Source organism: Coffea arabica, chromosome 6c, assembly GCF_036785885.1.
Source record: "Coffea arabica cultivar ET-39 chromosome 6c, Coffea Arabica ET-39 HiFi, whole genome shotgun sequence".
NCBI classification, from domain to species: domain Eukaryota; kingdom Viridiplantae; phylum Streptophyta; class Magnoliopsida; order Gentianales; family Rubiaceae; genus Coffea; species Coffea arabica.
The window spans coordinates 49,856,057-49,874,607 of record NC_092320.1 but is presented as its reverse complement, the minus strand read 5'-3'; the positions used below and the strand labels follow the sequence as shown (position 1 = coordinate 49,874,607).

The 18,551-nt window shown below is 35.6% G+C and overlaps 1 protein-coding gene across 5 annotated transcripts in view; it reads left to right on the top strand.

Annotated features, from left to right (window-relative positions):
• Positions 1-18,551, top strand: part of LOC113693217 (kinesin-like protein KIN-7O) — a 28,556-nt gene that overhangs the window by 8,905 nt on the left and 1,100 nt on the right. For 2 of the 5 annotated variants that reach the window (XM_072053817.1, XM_072053815.1), the window contains 18 exons: positions 493-549; positions 1,854-2,087; positions 2,192-2,257; positions 2,342-2,524; positions 2,652-2,756; positions 12,032-12,109; positions 12,293-12,442; positions 12,591-12,704; positions 12,789-12,875; positions 12,954-13,157; positions 13,232-13,411; positions 13,955-14,161; positions 14,261-14,350; positions 14,604-14,744; positions 16,160-16,257; positions 16,424-16,502; positions 16,592-16,714; positions 17,460-17,510. In XM_072053817.1, coding sequence (XP_071909918.1) covers positions 493-549; positions 1,854-2,087; positions 2,192-2,257; positions 2,342-2,524; positions 2,652-2,756; positions 12,032-12,109; positions 12,293-12,442; positions 12,591-12,704; positions 12,789-12,875; positions 12,954-13,157; positions 13,232-13,411; positions 13,955-14,161; positions 14,261-14,350; positions 14,604-14,744; positions 16,160-16,257; positions 16,424-16,502; positions 16,592-16,714; positions 17,460-17,510 — 2,247 coding nt within the window. Of the gene's footprint in view, positions 1-492; positions 550-1,853; positions 2,088-2,191; positions 2,258-2,341; positions 2,525-2,651; positions 2,757-12,031; positions 12,110-12,292; positions 12,443-12,590; positions 12,705-12,788; positions 12,876-12,953; positions 13,158-13,231; positions 13,412-13,954; positions 14,162-14,260; positions 14,351-14,603; positions 14,745-16,159; positions 16,258-16,423; positions 16,503-16,591; positions 16,715-17,446; positions 17,511-18,551 lie in introns of those variants that run through there. The other 3 variants (XM_072053819.1, XR_011816158.1, XM_072053818.1) reach the window with 3 other exon arrangements.

Genomic DNA, 18,551 nt, shown 5'->3' with positions numbered 1-18,551 from the left:
TGAGCCTTTAGATGATATGGTGTATTAGAGTTGTCACTTACTTGAGTTTTAACTCCCAAGTCCTATGATAATCAATGTTAGAAACTCTTTAATGTATTCTTTTTGCTGGTTTTATACCTTAAGAATATATCAAAGTGGAGAGTTCATTCTTTTATGTTGTTATAGAAATCAGATTAAATTTATTTTGAGATTAGACTGTTTGCTGTGATACTTTAAGATTTGTTATTCAAAATGATCTTTTTTTGGCCTAAGGCTACAGCTAGGTATAAAAGCTTTTTTTCTTTTTTTTTTTTAAAAAAAAAAACTCTATTATCATATTTCCATGATTGGCTTTAGGTTGGGCTTGACTTCAGCTTATAGATCAGTTTTAGATTCCATTTGAGCTGCTCTCCACCTAAAGAAGTGGAAACCATTTTCCTTTTTCTAATATTTATTAGTGTTATCGTTCTGTTTGTGTTTGAATTTGATTCATGGTTATGTCCTATCATGCAGGAGAAGCGGCGTGAGACTTGGTGCCCTGGGAAACTCTCTAGGGAGACTACCTATGAGGTAATAGTTTTATTTATGATCCAGTTAAAGGTCTCGCTGGGTAATCTTGTTTTTGTAAAATGTTGTGCAAAATGTGTAATATACCTGTTATAGGTACCCAGTATCCTATAGGTAGCTTCATGTTGAGACCTTTCATGATCTCAGTTTTTGACACAAATGGAGTGACTGTATTTATGAAAAGAACCTGTAGTTTCAATGATCTTGAGATGTCTTAATTGTACATTGATTCTGATAGAAATGAAAACTTGGCGTTATTATAGGATCATGAACTGTGGGAATTGCTAAAATAAGTTGATATGGGCGCCAAAACTTTTGGGTTTGTGTCATTGTATAACCTATGGTGCTCAATCTGCCCACACCTAGGTTTTCCAAATTACTTCTTAGCCTCTATTCTAAACCAAACTGTGACTTAGAGTGGCAAAATTCATACTGATTTTAAATTGTTGTGTCAGCAAATTAAAGCAGTCATACATCAACTTATTGGTGCAATGCACATGCCCAACAAGCAGAATATACTCCTCTACATAGTTTTTAGTTACTGCATAAGTCACTAGTCTAAGGCTTTTTCTACAATTTGCACATACAATTGCTTTTGGCTTTCCAACATTTATACCAAATTAATCACAAACATATTAAATCTCCCAAATTCATTCCATTTAGTTAATTATGTACACTAACCAAGAAAAAGTAATAAATATTGCAACAATGAATATTACTAGTTTTTCTTTGTAATGCTATGTGTTATCTATGTTCTTGCTATGTGTGTGTTTTCAAAATACAACTTAGTGATGCATTAAGGCTCTTACTCTTGACTGATGCTTACTTTTATGCACTGACTTTGACTGTTCCCGGACATGTAAGAACTCTGCATGTAAGAAATCTGGAATTTTTTTTTCATGAAAAACATTTCTGTGTTTATCATTGGATATTAGGAGGTAGCAGTGGTTACCAGCTAAATTTACAGTGTCATGCTTGGGTTTGAGCAAGGGTGCTTTTGTAGATTGGAAAACAAACTTAACATTGCATCTCAGAATAGTTTGGCTGTCTTAGATTTGCGATAATGTTATATGAGGAGTGACATCTAGACCAAGCATGAAATTTAAGGATATAATGTGGTCAGCGGTCATGTTGATATGGAACCATGTCCAAATTGCATTTGTTTTCACTATTCTATCCTTGCAATTTTCCAATGTGTGATGTAAAAGATAAATCCCTTTAGAGTTGAAGTGAAACATGTACTTTAGTACGGCTTTTTGCATTTTGGCTGTGGTGACTGCTAAGTAACCTGCTCTTTGATGATTTAGCTGAACTCTAAAGATGAAGAGAAGTCTTTGGTGAAACCTGGAAGAGTAGAATGTTTCTCGGGACCGCTGCTACCTTTTGAAGAACTAGATGAAGCTGGTGCAGTTGAATCTTGCAAGGAAGAAGAACACAACAAAAATGATTTGCAGGAAGACTTTATATTTCCTAATCCACTCGCTTTATTGCACGTCACCAGCAGGAGGAAATTACCAACCAGAAAGAAGAGCTTGCCAATAGTTGTTACCTTTTACATGTTTTTACACTGTGTTGGTTCTTTGCCATAAGCTTTTGTAGTGATTAGTTTTAGTTCCAATTTTTGCAATTATCTATTTTGCTACAGGAGAACAGTGAACTGGAAGAAATTCAAGCAGAATATGAAGATTTGCTTATAAAATTTGAAACTGAGGTTTGGTTCTGTTTACCATCGATTTTTCTATAAAGTTATCATGATGATTTCTTGCTAATTACTATTATCTTTTCCTCTTTCCAGAGAATCATGAGTGAGATACAGCTAGATTACTTGAGAAGCAGGCTTGTTGAGGCTGATCTCTCTCAGGAGGAGAAATTTAAGGAGAGTTTTGCTGAGAACATGACATGCAAAGCTCATGGATGTGCTAGCGATAAGTTGAGTGAGTCGGAAGCCATTCTTGTAATCAAACAACTTCAAGAAAAGGTTTTCTTCTTTTTGGTTTTTCATTTCTTTTCCTTTCTCTTCTGCACATGAGCAGTTTTGGATTTGCTCCTTGCAAAATTGAACATGGACTTTCTACTTTTTTCGGTTAATTTATTTCTTTCTGCAGATCACAGTGTTAGAGATGGAGAAATCATCAAGCCAACAAAATTTGGATTGTGTTATTGAGTTAGCAACTGAGCAGACAATATCCGCCAAGGAGAAATATGATGAGGTACCAAGTTTCAATGTCCTGTGCTTTGAACTCTATTTGCCTTAAAATACTAACGGTGTTTAGTTATTCATGAACTACTGTACAAGCTTTCCTGCAAAAGAAATTGAAGTGGTTCTATAGTTGCTCTATTCTCACTTCCATTTGATGAAATAATCTATTAGCATTTGACTGCTAGCTTGCCTACCTAACAAATTAGTAGTAATTTGGTGGCAAAATCCTCCCCTTCCTTAACTAAGTATTTAATGTGTTTTAACTACTATATACATCAAGTTTATTATTTTCTTTTTTGGATATATAAAATCTATAACCAAATGAAAAAGTACATGTCATTATATGATTCCTCGCACTTAATTTGATAGAGATGGCTTATCCATTCTATATTTAGTGATCTTCTTATTCAACGTGGTTCTATAATTTGCACTTTAAATATACACTCAATATATTTAGTCATAATATTTTTAGATTGTAAATTAAGTTAGTTCCATTCTGAGAACAGGTATTTTGGAAGGAAAACTGAACAAAAAAGAAAACTGAATTGTTCTGTCATATCTTTTGTTCTAGACTCTGTACAACATTTATACAAATGGAATTGGACTTTTGTCAATTCCATGAAATCTGTAATTTCCTAAAAATTAGGAGCTAATTTATTCTATCCTAAAATACATTAGGAGTAAATTATTCTATCCTAAAATAGAGCAGAAATCATGGGATATAGCAGAAATCATGGGATATACATAGAAAAAGATATTCTAGATTTTCAACACTCCCCCTCAAGATGGTGAATAGATATTTTCCATTCCCATCTTGCATGTAATGTCTTCAAAGTTGGAAGTTGGCATTCCCTTAGTTAAGACATCTGCCAATTGATTATTTGATGCTACATATGGAGTGCAAATCATGCCACTGTCCAGCTTTTCTTTAATAAAATGTCTATCAACTTCGATGTGCTTTGTGCGATCATGTTGCACTGGATTGTGTGCAATGTTGATGGCAGACTTGTTGTCGCAATAGAGTTTCATAGGTCCTTCACTCTTGATTTTAAGATCATCAAGTATTATTTTGAGCCATAGCAATTCACAAACTCCATGAGCCATAGCTCTAAACTCTGCTTCAGCACTTGATCTTGCAACAACCGATTGCTTCTTACTCCTCCATGTCACTAGGTTCCCACCAAGAAATGTACAATATCCTTAAGTTGATCTACGATCTACAACAGAACCTGCATAATCAGCATCAGTGTATGCCTCTATGAGCAATCCTTCATTTTTCTTGAACAAAATTCCTCTACCCGGTGTCCCTTTGAGGTAGGATAGAATTTTATTGACAGCCTGCAAGTGTTTCTCTCTTGGATCATGCATAAATTGGCTTACTACACTTACAGCAAATGCTATGTCCGGCCTTGTATGGGACAAGTATATCAGTTTCCCAACCAACCGCTGATATCTTCCCTTATCTACTGTGCTATCATCCTTCCCTTCATTCAATCTCAAGTTAGGCTCAATGGGTGTGCTTGCTGCCTTGCATCCAAGATTGCCTGTTTCTTTAAGCAAGTCTAAGACATACTTTTGTTGGGAAACAAAGATGCCTTTTCTTGAGTATGCCACCTCAATGCCTAAAAAATACTTCAGCCTCCCTAGTTCTTTAATTTCAAACTCCTTTGCTAAGCACTTTTTGAGTGTTTCTCTTTCAATTGGATCATTCTCGGTGATGATGATGTCATCTACATATACAAGTAGAGCTGTAACACCTCCTTTTGAATGTTTTATGAACAAAGTATGATCTCCTTGACTTTGTTTGTATTGCATTGCTAACATCACTTTAGTAAATCTTCCGAACCAAGCCCTTGGCGATTGTTTTAATCCATATAAAGCTTTCTTTAACCTGCACACTTTCTTTTCAAAAAACATTTCATTGAAACCCGGTGGAGGTTCCATGTACACCTCTTCTTCTAAATCCCCATGTAAGAATGCATTCTTCACATCAAATTGCTGTAAACACCAACCAAAGTTAGCGGCTAAAGACAAAAGAACACGCACAGTATTCATTTTTGCAACGGGTGCAAAGGTCTCTTGGTAATCTATCCCATATGTCTGTGTATATCCTTTTGCGACCAACCGAGCTTTATGCCTTTCTAATGAACCATCAGCTCTATATTTCAAAGTAAACACCCATTTACACCCCACTGTTTTCTTTCCTTTGGGTAGGTTTACAATTTCCCAAGTCTTATTTCTCTCTAGGGCATTCATCTCCTCTTTCATAGCATGTAACCAATTCTTATTTCTAAGTGCCTCTTGTAGTGTTTGTGGAATTGAAATAGAGTTGGTGGTAAGGAAGGTTTTATATTGTGGAGAGAATCTATGGAAAGACACGAAATTTGAGATTGGATGCTTAGTGCATTCTCGTGTTCCTTTTCGAACAGCAATAGGCAGGTCTAAATCATTAAATTCACAAGGAGCAGAGTCAGATTGAACATACAAAGGAACAGGATTTTCAGTACCTGATTGTGGTTCAGATTCTTGGATTTGCACAGGTTCAGAAATATGAACTTTCTTCCTTGAGTAGACCTTGAGTGGTGTAGTTGGATTTAAACCAGATTTTCCCTCAACTCCAAGATCAGGTTCAATTTCTTTACTGGCATGTTCAACTTCAAATTCAGGTTCAGGTTCACTGCTAGTATGTTCTCCTTTAGAATTTGGTGTATGGTCCGGCTTGAAAGACTTTAAGTTTAGTGTAGGACTTTGAAAATCAAGGAGAAATTCCTTATCTTCCCAAGAACTCTCCCCCTGGGGATGAGGATTGTTACTTTGAGAGTAAGGTTCATTTTCAACAAATGTGACATCCATAGAGGTAAAAATTTTTTTTGAAGGAGGATGATAACACTTATATCCTTTCTTTGTGTTTGAGTATCCCACAAAAATACATTTTAAAGCTCTTGGATCAAGTTTCCCTCTTTGGTGTGCATGAACATGTACAAAAGCAACACAACCAAACACTTTTGGTGACAATGTGCAAGAGACATTAAAATCAGGGTAAAAACCAGAAAGAGCAGCAATGGGACTTTGATTATTTAGTACTTTTGAAGGTACTCTATTTATCAAATGTGCAGCAGTTAAAACAGCCTCCCCCAAAAAGTTTTTGGAACTTTATGTTGAAACAAAATTGCTCGAGTCACATTGAGTAAATGTCTATTTTTTCGTTCAGCAATCCCATTTTGTTGGGGTGTATCTACACAAGATGACTCATGTATTATACCCTCTTTTTGGAAAAAAGATGAGAGAATTTGATTAAAATAGTCTCTTGCATTATCAGATCTTACTCTTTTAATCAAACTTCCAAATTGTGTACAAATCATTTTATGAAACATTGGAAAAATAGTGCTTACTTCTGATTTTTCTTTCATAAGAAATAACCAAGTAGTTCTAGTACAATCATCAATGAATGTGACAAACCATTTTGCTGCAGAAATACTAGAAATTCTACAAGGCCCCCAAATATCAGTATGTATCAAAGAGAAAGGTCTAGTAGATCTTGTATTACTCAATGGAAATGATAGTCTATGATGTTTAGCAATTTCACATGTATCACAATGGAAACTACTAACATCTTCATTCTTGAAAAGTGAAGGAAACATGCTTTTAAGTAGCATAAAAGACGGATGACCGAGACGGAAATGATGAAGCCAAATTTCAGATTTATTATTTGAGGAGCAGGTGAGGGATAACTGATTTTTGTTCTTCTTGTTGCCACTCATCTCCTCAAGGTAATAAAGCCCGTCATTCACCTTAGCAAGTCCAATCGTCCTCCCCGTAACCAAATCCTGAAAAACACAGTGAGTAGTATAGAAAATTACTCTACAGTTCAGATCTTTGGTAATTTGATGGATGGATATGAGATTGGAGGACAATTTTGGGACATGCAACACATTATTTAGGGACAAAGAATTTGATAGATTTACTGTCCCTTGGCCTACAACAGTTATAGGAGATCCATCCGCAACAGTAATTTTTCTATTTCCAGGACATGGATTGTATGTTCTAAATTTGATTGGGCTGTGAGTCATATGGTCAGTAGCTCCTGAGCCGATGACCCAAGAGCCTAGAGAAGACATGCTTGAGGCACTTAAAGCATAAGAGTTAAGGTACTTACCTGATTGAGCCAATGAACACGTACTAGAGGACTTTTCAAGGGAATTTAGGAGGTTTCTTAGCTTTTCGATTTCTTCTTTCTTGAATTCTCCCATACCAGTCTGGTTGGATTTTGCTTGTGTTTGGTCTTCTCTAGCAATTAAGTGGGCTTTTCCCCCTTTGAATCCTCCTTTACGACTAAGGACTTGTTCCTTCCCATGGAGTTTGAAGCAATCATCTCGTGTATGGCGTGATTTTTTGCAGTACGTGCACCAAATTGTGTCTTTATTTGACTTTGTAGAAACCATTGCCGAGCCTTCTAATGTTTTAGGCTCTAACATGACTTCTCGCCTATTCTCTTCAGCTCGAACCAATGATATTGTCTCATTCAGAGATGATAATCTTTTCTTCCCCAATATCTGGACTCTGACCTGATCAAATTCCACATTCAGACCTGCAAGGAAGTCATAAACTCTATCCTTTTCGATAAAGTTTTTCAAGGTGGCTGCATCTTCACTACACAACATCTGAACACACCGATATTGGTCCAGTTCCTGCCATAGATTTTGCAAAAGGTTGGCATATTGAGTAACAGAAAGGTTGCCCTGTTTAGTGCCTGAGATCTTTGTTTTGATCTCATAGATTAGGGCAGCATCTCCTGCCTTTGAATAGGTCTGTCGAATAGTAGTCCATATATCTTGAGTTGTTGATAGGAACATGCAAGTATCGCTTATTTCAGGTAACATGGAGTTCCACAGCCATGACATGACCATAGAATCCTCTTCATCCCAAGCAGCGAATTTAGGATCTCCCTTTTTCGGTCCAGTTCCAAGCAAGTGGCTGATTTTGCCCTTTCCTTTGAGAAATGTTTGAACAAATTGTGACCACTTCAAATAGTTTTTCCCATTGAGCCTGTAGGCTGCCTGGATATTCTGCAAATCCCCTGTTTGTGGAATATTTGAGATCTCTTCTGATTTGGTATTGGAGTGGATTTCTGATGTTTCAGTTTCAGACATGTTGGAGGTTTCAAAGAAAAAATTGGCAATGAAGGCCTAATGAAAAATATCAGCAATGAAGGCTGGAAATTGCACTTGGCAATAAAGACTTGAAGAGAGGAAAGCACTCAGCAATGAAGGCTGACAAGAAGAGGTCCCAAGAGCAAAAGCTCTGATACCATGAACAAAAAAGAAAACTGAATTGTTCTGTCATATCTTTTGTTCTAGACTCTGTACAACATTTATACAAATGGAATTGGACTTTTGTCAATTCCATGAAATCTGTAATTTCCTAAAAATTAGGAGCTAATTTATTCTATCCTAAAATACATTAGGAGTAAATTATTCTATCCTAAAATAGAGCAGAAATCATGGGATATAGCAGAAATCATGGGATATACATAGAAAAAGATATTCTAGATTTTCAACAAAAATATCTAGTCACCGTATTATGAGTGATCAATTAGTATTTATAGGAGTACAAACCTAACAAAATATTTAGAAGAATACCCTTACTAATTTGTTATCTACAAGAATACTTATATTCTCTTAACACTCCTCGTCAAGTTGGAGCATATATATCATAAGCACCCAACTTGTTACAAATGTATTTCACCCTAGAACCCCCTAAACTATTGATAAACAAATCAGCCAGTTGATCTACAGACGGTACGTGAGATATTTTGATGACTCCATCAAGCAATTTCTTTCGAATGAAATGACAATCAACTTCAATATGTTTTGTCCTTTCATGAAACACTAGATTAGACGCAATATGAACAGCTGCCTGATTATCACACACTAAATTCATATGCTGTTTATGCTCAAATCCAATTTCAAGTAACATGTTTTTCAACCAAACCAACTCACATACAGTGTGAGCCATAGCGCGGTATTCAGATTCTGCACTTGATCTGGAGACTACTATTTGCTTTTTACTCTTTCACGACACTAAATTACCACTAACAAACACACAATATCTGTGGTCGCTCTTCGATCTGAGGTAGAACCAACCGAATTTGAATCATTGTATCTTTCAATATCAGTGTCCATGATTTTGATATAGCAACCTTTTTTCAAGAGCACTCTTAAGATACCTGAGAATTCGTATAATAGCATCCCAATGACAAGTACGAGGGGTCTCAAGAAATTGACTCACGACACTCACTGGAAGCGAAATGTCAGGTAATGCACCTTGATCTCCTACTAATTTCACATTAGGATCCATATGAGTATCCACAGGTCGGCAACCTAACTTCCCAACTTCACTCAGCATATCGAGTGCATATTTTCTTTAACATAAATAAATTTCATATTTAGATCGAGCTACTTCAATACCTAAAAAATACTGTAAATGATCTAAATCTTTTGTCTAAAAGTTTGCCTGTAGATTGGATTTAAGTTTCTGGATCCCCACAACATCATCACCTGTAATCACAATATCATTCACATAAACCACTAATAAAATCTTACCAGCATTAGAATGCTGATAAAATATAGATTGATTTACTTCACATATTGTCAGACCGAACTCCATGGCAGTACTACGAAACCGGCCAAACCAAGCCCTAGGAGACTGTTTCAATCCATTTAAGGATTTTTTCAGGCGACAAACCAATCGCGAATTCTCCTCCTGAACAACAAATCTAGGAGGTTGTTCCATATATACCTCTTCTTCCAAATTTTCAGAGGAGGGCGTCATATCTGGATTTGAAGATTGAGGGTTAATTGGTGAAGTGCGTGGTATATCAGGAGATTTCTCAACCATGGAACGACGAGAATAAACTTGAAAATTAGGACGAGATAATCGAGCTATGGAATCTGGTGTACTAGATAACTCAGGTAATAAAGAGGAAGGGACTGGTAAAACAGGAGAGGAAAAAGAGGGACACTGGTCTAACTCACAAGGCATACCATGTTTCATAAAATATGGAGTGAATTCAAAGAAAGTAACATCAATACAAGTAAAAAATCGATTTAAAACTAGACTGTATCATCTATACCCTCTTTGCGTTCGTGTGTATCCTAAGAAAATACTCTTAACAATACGAGGATCTAATTTATCCACCCCGGGAGCAAGCTGATGAACAAAACACACATCCAGAAATACGAGGAGGTAATTTTAACATTGATTCATGAAGAAAAAAAATGGAGTGAGATAATTGGCCTCTAAGAATATTAGATGACATGCGATTAATTAAATAACATGCAGTTAGAATTGCATCACTCCAAAATTATTTGGGCACATTCATGTGCAACAAAAGTGTTCGAGCAACCTCGATTAAATGTCTAATTTTTCTTTCAGCAACTCCATTCTGTTGTGGAGTGTGAGGACAAGAGGACTGATGAATAATACCGGACTTAATCATAAAGGTATTAAAAGGAGTGGAAAAATATTTTTTTGTGTTATCACTGCGAAGTATACATATAAGCACACCAAATTGATTCTTTATTTCTGTAACAAATGCACAAAAAATGGAATATAGTTCTGAACGATCTTTCATTAATAAAGCCATGAAACTTTGGAAAAATCATCAACTAAGATAACAAAATATTTAAAACCTAACTTTGAAGTGACTCGACTAGGACTCCAAACATCAGAATGAACTAACAAAAAGGGTTTAGAAACCTGTTTATTGACTCTAGGAGCAAAAGAAACACGATGATGCTTTCCTAACTGACAAGACTTACATTCTAACGAAAACAACTGACTCAAAGCAGGAACCAACTTTTTCAAATTTTGTAAAGACGGATGACCCAAATGACAGTAAATTTCAAGAGAAGAAACAGTAGCAGGACATGCAATCGGACCATTGCAGTTGAGAAAATAAAGACCATTATGCTCATGCCCTCCACCAATCGTCCTCTTTGTCTTCAAATCTTAAATGACAACAAAATCAGGAGAAAAAGTAACTGAACACTGTAGAGATTTAGTGAACTTACTAACAAACATTAAATTAAAGGGCAAATTGGGTACGTAAAGAACAGAAGACAGCGGAAGAGATGAGTTAATTTCTATAGTGCCTAGTCCTTTAACTTTAGTGGTAGATCCATCAGTCAAAGTAACATGAGGAAAGGAAGTAGACTCTTGAAAGTTAGAAAAATTTTAGAGGTACCTGACATATGATCAGTAGCCCCGGAGTCAATAATCCATGAGTCAAAAGTACCTTTTTGTGCTAAAGAAGTAGAGGGAAAAGATGCGTGATTTGTAGCTTGGTACTGTAGGAATTTAACATAGTCTTCCTCGGATATAGTAAAAGTCTTCTGGGACCCATGTGCTTAAGAACTTGATTCAACTTGGTCAGTAGTAACCGCATTAGCAAAACTTTCAGCCACAGCGAATAGCACTTCAAACAAAAAAGCAGTCAAAATTTGTGATAAACAATAACTATGAACAGTAATGAGTGAACAGTATGCGATGACCAATATCGCGTGAACAAGATTTTTGCTAGATGTTTAACCCTAACTCTAAGACTTTTGCTCTGATACCATGAGAATAGGTATTTTGGGAGGAAAACATCTAGTCACCGTATTATAAGTGACCAATTAGTATTTATAGGAGTACAAACCTAACAAACTATTTACAAGAATACCCTTACTAATTTATTATCTACAAGAATACTTATATTCTCTTAACACATTCTAAGAATCTTTTATTGATTTTATAGAAAATTGTAATATGTATTTAGTTTGAAGATTATTTTAGCATCAATTTTCAGAGATCAATTGTTTGTTCTAAACTTTGATGAAGATTTTTAAATAAAATATTTTGCTTCCAAGTTTTACTTTTAAGTGTAATAAAGCAAAAATGTTGTCATTGAGAAGAATTCAGTTACACCCTTTAAAATGTTAAGTATACTCTTACCTTCAATTTCTCTTTCCTTTTTCCCAAAAAAAATAATCTTTCAAATCTTTTGAATAAATTGAATTTTCAAAAATTTGAACTCCTTGATATTTGCTGTTGCTTGGCCAATTCAGCTTCTTCCCTTCACTTGGCAATTAATGTGCATGCACTTCAATTATGAGTTTGTTCACAATGCATATAATTATATCCGTGGAGTGTAGATTCAAATTGCTACATATGGCATGCTGTGCATCACAGGGCCCCTCCTCAACAAAATCTTATTTGAGAATGTTGTTGGATTTTCTTTATTAGCTTTATGCAGAACTCCAGGATGCTCAAAAGGAGGTGAAGTTAGCCAATGAGCAACTCAATTTAATGCCATCAAGAAGAGTGAGTAAAGTACCTTTTTCCTTTTCTGTTAAGCAGAGAGGGCTTATATAAGTGAGCGACATGTTTCATCTGGCATAATATCATCTGGTAATGATATTTCTCAACCAGTTTGCTTTTAGATGCTACCATTAATGCTATCACTCTTTCATATGGGCCTCCAGATTCATACTCCATTTCTTTTAGGTGGACAGCTTTGATTCCTTTACAAAACCATTGATTGATATCCAAGAATTGGTGTTGGAAATTGAGAACTCGAGAGACAATGTTCAATTTGTCTCTTCAGATTTTGATGCTGCTTTCAAATATTTGTCTGCTGTCACAGACCTCTTAGCAGTGAGTGTTGCAAACACCTGGAAGCCATGTGCAAACATGGATTTGATGTTGATCTTTTTCAATGTTTTCAGGGAAAAATCTTTTGGTGTTATATATGATATAATGTAACACAGGATAATGTGCTTATTTTATTCCATGAATCTTTCAGGATCTTAGGACTTTAGCTCTCCAGACTTCGCTTGACATGAAAACAATATTCAGAGATTATAAGAAGTTAAAATCTTACTTGGAGATCAAGGTCGATAGGCTTGAGATTGAGAAGGTGTTCTTCTTTCCTATACACACATCTAGAAGTTACATAACTGTAGGCATTGCTTAAGGTTCTCAGTACTACTGGTTGCCATAGATTATTCTGTCGAACCAGTCTTTGGATCTCCAAAATCAGATAGCAGAGTTGAACTCTAATGCTCAGATTTCTGCCATTGCATTATTGGTCAGTTACTATACTATCATAGTTTGCTTTCTTCTCTATCATATGCTCTTTATGATTAAACCAAGTACCATTTCCCAGGAGATCTCCAAACAAAATGAAGCCGAAAAGTCTGAACTTCTTTCTCAAATCCAAGTTCTGCAGAAGGAGATATCTTGCTTATCATCTTCCTCCTTGACTAGGGAAAAAGAAAGCATGAGAAAAGATTTGGTGAAAACAAATGCCAAGTTGAGAGACACAGAATCCAAGTTAAAGAATGCCATCCAGGAAAAGACAAAACTTGAGGTTTTATATGATCCATCTTCTGTTTTGGTTACTTATTGTTTTCATCTACAAAATGAACATTTCCTTTTGGGCAGGGTGAAAAAGCATGTGCAGAAAGGGAAAACAAACTATTGCGTGGTCAGAAGGCAATTCTTGAGCGCGATATCAGCAAACATGATTCAGTTGTTGGCAAAAAGCGTGATTCAATCATTGACCGGAGCTCCAATTTGTTCGATCCAAAGAGAGGAAGGGGTCTTGCAATAGCTGTTGAGCAGGTAATTTTCTATTAACTATCAAACCACTAAGCATAGGCTGAATAGTGGAGAATTTTTTGCAAAGAATTGTTTCAATCTAAAACCATGCCTCCTTTCGGGTTGCTTTAGTTGAAACACTCCACAACTTGCTATTGGAGACAAGAAAGAACAATAGAGCCAACAACAAGTACCTGTAACCAAAGAAGAAACTACTATATAACCTGAAATTTCAAAGTTTTTATTGCGCTTGATTAACTTCCATTTGTTGTTGTTGTTCATTATTTTGTCTGACTCTTTGTTAAAAATCTTTGTATTATCTCTTGATATTTATAATTTTAGATGAGGAGTCATCAATACAAGTATTTCGCTAGCCCAGCAACTTTTGGATCAAAACCATTGGCCTAAAATGTTCACGTCTAGTCATTAATAGCACTCAACCGAAAAGCTTACATATCCAGGGTGAACAGACCTTTGATTCGTGTAATTTTAGTTGCAGTGGTGAAGTCATTTTGGACAAAACTCCTAGACCTCCCTTAGAATCTCTATTTTCTTTTCTTTTGTCAGGAGGAGTATAAGAGGCTAGAAGTGCTTGCATTTGAGATGGAAACGACCATTGCTTCTCTGGAGGAGGAATTACAGGTCACACGTGGAGAAAAAGAAGAGGCTATTTTGAAAGCTGAAAGTTTGGCTTCCGAGTTACATGCCTTATTAGAAGAGTTAAACATGACAAATGTGGAACTGGCTGCATTGAAGGAAGAAGTTACATGCCTTGTGAGCTTCTCTTGGTCCTCCAGAAATCATTTTGTTCTGAATTCAGAAAAATTAGCATGGTTTTGTAGATTTCTTACACATGCCTTTTGTGCTTCCCAGGAATCAAGTCTGGAGGAATACAAGTCTCAAAATCAGAATTTGAAAGGATCTGTTGATATGATGATTCAGGAAAAGGAAGAGTTGACAATGGTAAAGTTTTGGAATACATGATGTACAAAAACATTTGTTGGTATCTTATTTATTTCTGTATGACAATAGATATCTTGGGAGGAAAACATTTAGTCACCGTATTATGAGCGACCAACTAGTATTTATAGGAGTACAAACCTAACAAACTATTTACAAGAATACCCTTACTAATTTATTATTTACAAGAATACTTATATTCCCTTAACACTGTATATATCATCAGAATGATGGTTCATGCCTTTTTTAACTGCAGCAACTCACTGATGCCCTTTTGCTAACTGAGGAGGGGAAGGCAATGTGGTCTGCAAAAGAAAAGGCTTCAATTGTAGCCATTGAAGAAAAGTCAAGATTGTATAATGCAGAGATTGCCTTGTTACTAAATGAAATGTCAGCGGTAAACTTCAAAACCTTTATGCTAAATAGTTGTGACTAGTTTCTGCCTTTTTTTTTTTTTGGGGGGGGGGGGGGGGGGCAAATGACGTTTCATTCCAAATTCTTTTGTTCTAGTTAAGTATGAAAATTTTCTTTGGAGTCTCACAATTGTATAACAAATTTGTTGACTTGTTGGATGGCTTTCAGTTCTTCTGCCACAAGTTATCCTTTCTAGGAAATAGTTTTATCTAATAAAAGGGTGTATTTTTTTTTTGTTTTTATTCGTTACTAGCTCCACTTGTTTGCTATCAGTAATAGAAGTTATGTGAAAATATAGCAAACATAGTTGGAGATTTTAGAAGCTATGGCAATGAATCTTGTCATTTTGTTATTTGGATTCACATGGAGATGGTATTGAAATGACATTAAGAACTTGATTGCAAGTCATATTTCCGTACTTTGCTACTGTACTGCAATTCAGAAGTTGAAATTAGAAGTGCCAACTATGATCTGAAATCTTTTCTCCATGCATCCTACTGGTGTCTGTTTTTTGATAGTACAGGTAGTGGATTAGGCACTTGCTGATAGTGCCTCATGTTTTTTTTATTTCTTTAGCCAAGAGGACATAAGATATTTTTGTTTTGTTCTCCTTAATGGTGAATTGAAAAACATTCATAAGCAGCAGGGGTGGATGCTATGGCAAGCTCTACCTGATACTTGAGTGCCTAAATGTGGTTAAAATTCATCTCTTTAGCTGCTTAATTAATGGTCTTTGGTACCTTATGGTGTTGTCGATGGTGCTGGATTGGATACTAATAGCATACACTGCAGGACCCCAGGATACATTCTTGATGCAGCATTTGTTGTATAGTTTGAACTTAATGCAGTTTAGAATCTCAGCTATGCTATTCTTTTTGCAAAGAAAAACCACATTTAACAAAGAGGATATCATGGTTATGGGCGGCTGTGTTTCTCAAATACTGCATGTCATTTGATATAGTGTTTGTTCAGTATCATATTCAGCAACTTATTCACAAAGTTGACCTGATTACCTGTAATAAGTAGAACTCAGTTCACATTTAAGGACATAGGATATCGGGGTCTGCATCCTGTACATTTTAATATTTTGTTAAAAATGTTTAAGGAATGTTCCCTCTTCTTCAACTAGTTTCCCAAAGTCTAAAGCATTGCTCAGATATTCAACCAAACCCAGAGTTCAGGATTCAGTGTATTCACCTGTTCAATAAATATGATATTTGAGTATGAATTTAGTCTTTTGTTTGTTTATTTCTATATCCTCCTTGGATCAAACTGCATTTTCAATCTAAATGCTTGTTCAATTGAAGCATTGGGTAAAACATCCAACTTAGAAATCCAGAAAATGTTGCCAATTCGAAGTTGATGTTCCTTGTCTCGATAACAATCTTAAACTGTCAGGTTAAAAAGGAGCTGGACTTTTCTAGTAAGCAATGCAAGTTCATTGAGGACAGATTGACGCTTTCAGAGAAAGATTTAGAGTTGGAGAAGAAATACAGGTTTTTTTTTTTTAATCATTTTTTGTTTGAGTTGTGTTCTATGTTCAAGCCCTTTGGCTCTGCCTATTTTTCTAGGCTCGCATGACATCAGTAATATACTAACAAAGTCAAAACATCTTCTAGTGAACCTTCTTGAGGACATTAAAGCTTTTTAACCTTGGTACAGTGCAGAAAAATCATTGGAGATTGATAAGCTCAAAGAAGATTTACTGACTTCTGATGATCAAAGTAAAAGGACTCAGGAGGTATTTTTGTGGCTTTTACTGGCAATTGCTTAGCCACAATCATTGTCAATGTTTTTACTGCTCGTGAATCTAATTAGTTTTTCTGCCAGACTCTAAGTTTACAACTGGAAAAGCTTCAAATGGAGTTAGTTAAGCTCAGGAAACAAAAAGAAGACCTGTTAGCTCAGTTGGGCGAGTTTGATGCTAGGTCACTTCCTTCGAAAGAACTTCAGGTTTCCATCTAATTCTTCAGCTCTTAGAAGTGAAAAGCCTTTCAAGATTGAGAAATTAAAAGTGACGTTCCAATTGCAGTTAGGATGATGTACCAGTAGATTTAACAAGGGAATATAACACTAGGAAACACAGGCTTTCTGATGTTTCTTTTATATTTTCATTTAGGGCAAAAAATCTCAGCGGCCATTAAACTATTGTTTTACATCGACTTTTGACCATCAAACAATTTTTCGTCATAAATTGGCCATTAAACTAACTAATCACCACAAACATGGCAATTTCGTGAATTTTGGCTCTTAATCTACAAAATAATCAGAACACCTGAGGGTGTTTTTGTCCACCACTAACTCGATCCTATTCCCTTGCTCCATTAAGTTCCAGCAAAACATCTCCATTTAATTTTCTTGATAGCAACAGCTACACCCATCCTTTTTCCAGATAAACAGTACTATATGTATTTTCACTAACTCTAGAATTCATCCAATATTATTAACACTTAATGGTGGATGAAAATACTCGTAGGCGTTCTGATTATTTTGTAGATTAAGAGCCAAAATTCACGAAATGGCCACTGGTGTGCTGATTAGTTAGTTTAGTGGTCAATTTGTGACGAAAAATTGTTTGATGGTCAAAAGTTGGTTTGACTGATAGTTTGATGGCAGCCGAGGTTTTCTGTCCTTTCATTTATTTTTTTAGATGATAATTTGGTTATTTCTTACACATTTATTGAGCACAAAACCCCAGGTGGAGGAATTGAGCGGGAGATTGTCTAGTCTGGAAGCCAAAATAAACAAGGTAAAGTTCATGCAACTGAGATTTTCAAGCATTTAGTTCAGCAGCAATTTCAGGAATTTGTTGAGTGTATTTGAGTTATACTTTTCTCTTTTCTTCTTGGAAGTGTGGATGAACAATTAAACATCATTTATGTGCATTTGGTAAGTCTAGAAGTTGGCTAAATATTTAAGCTTGAAGTCTTACTATTTTCTGGGACAATTGAAAAAATAAATAAATAAATTGCAAGATGGGCAAGTGATAATATGGATGAGTAAAGTTTAGAGAAACTGTCTGCTAAAACTGTTCTTTCTAACTGCTCATGTGGTTGAGTTTATTCCCCCATTTGTTGAGAGAACTTGCCAACGGAAATGATGCATGCAACTGCTGCATATTGAATGCCAAGAATGAAATGGAAAGTCCAAAGACTTGTTTTTCAATTATAATAGAGTTTAAATTACTTTATCAGTTTAAGATTGCCAGTTTCTTACCATTCCTTCTGGCTCATGGTTGTTATTGATTGGTATGAAAAGTCTGGACAAGTGCTTCTTCTGCCCTTATTCCTATCAAATTGCTGTAGATTTGAGTCACTAACTTAAATACTATACGTGACTGAAGTTCTTAGGGGTCAAACCCAGATCCACATTTTAGGAGCAAGATATACCTATATCTTTGTCAAATGACTGAAATTCTTTTGTTGCAGCCTAACTGTAGGGAAATCATTTAATGTCGTAAACATACTAAATTTAATTATTCTGACATTCACCAAAAACCAGTGATGTGGTTTAATGGTAGGAAAATCATTAAATGTCACAAATATACTCATTCTAATCATTTAGGCATTCCACAATTCAGTGGCATTTTCATCATTTCATGAGAACATGGAATAAATGTGACACATTGGGATCCAGTGTACGATAGATGCCAATGAGTTATGACAAAAATTAGGAAGCCAAGAATATTTAGAAGGAAGCCAAGAAAATTTGCATAGCATGAGACTTTCTGGAAAGAACTGATTGAAGTTGTATAGTATTCCTGTTTGACATAAATCCTGAGCTTGGTCAT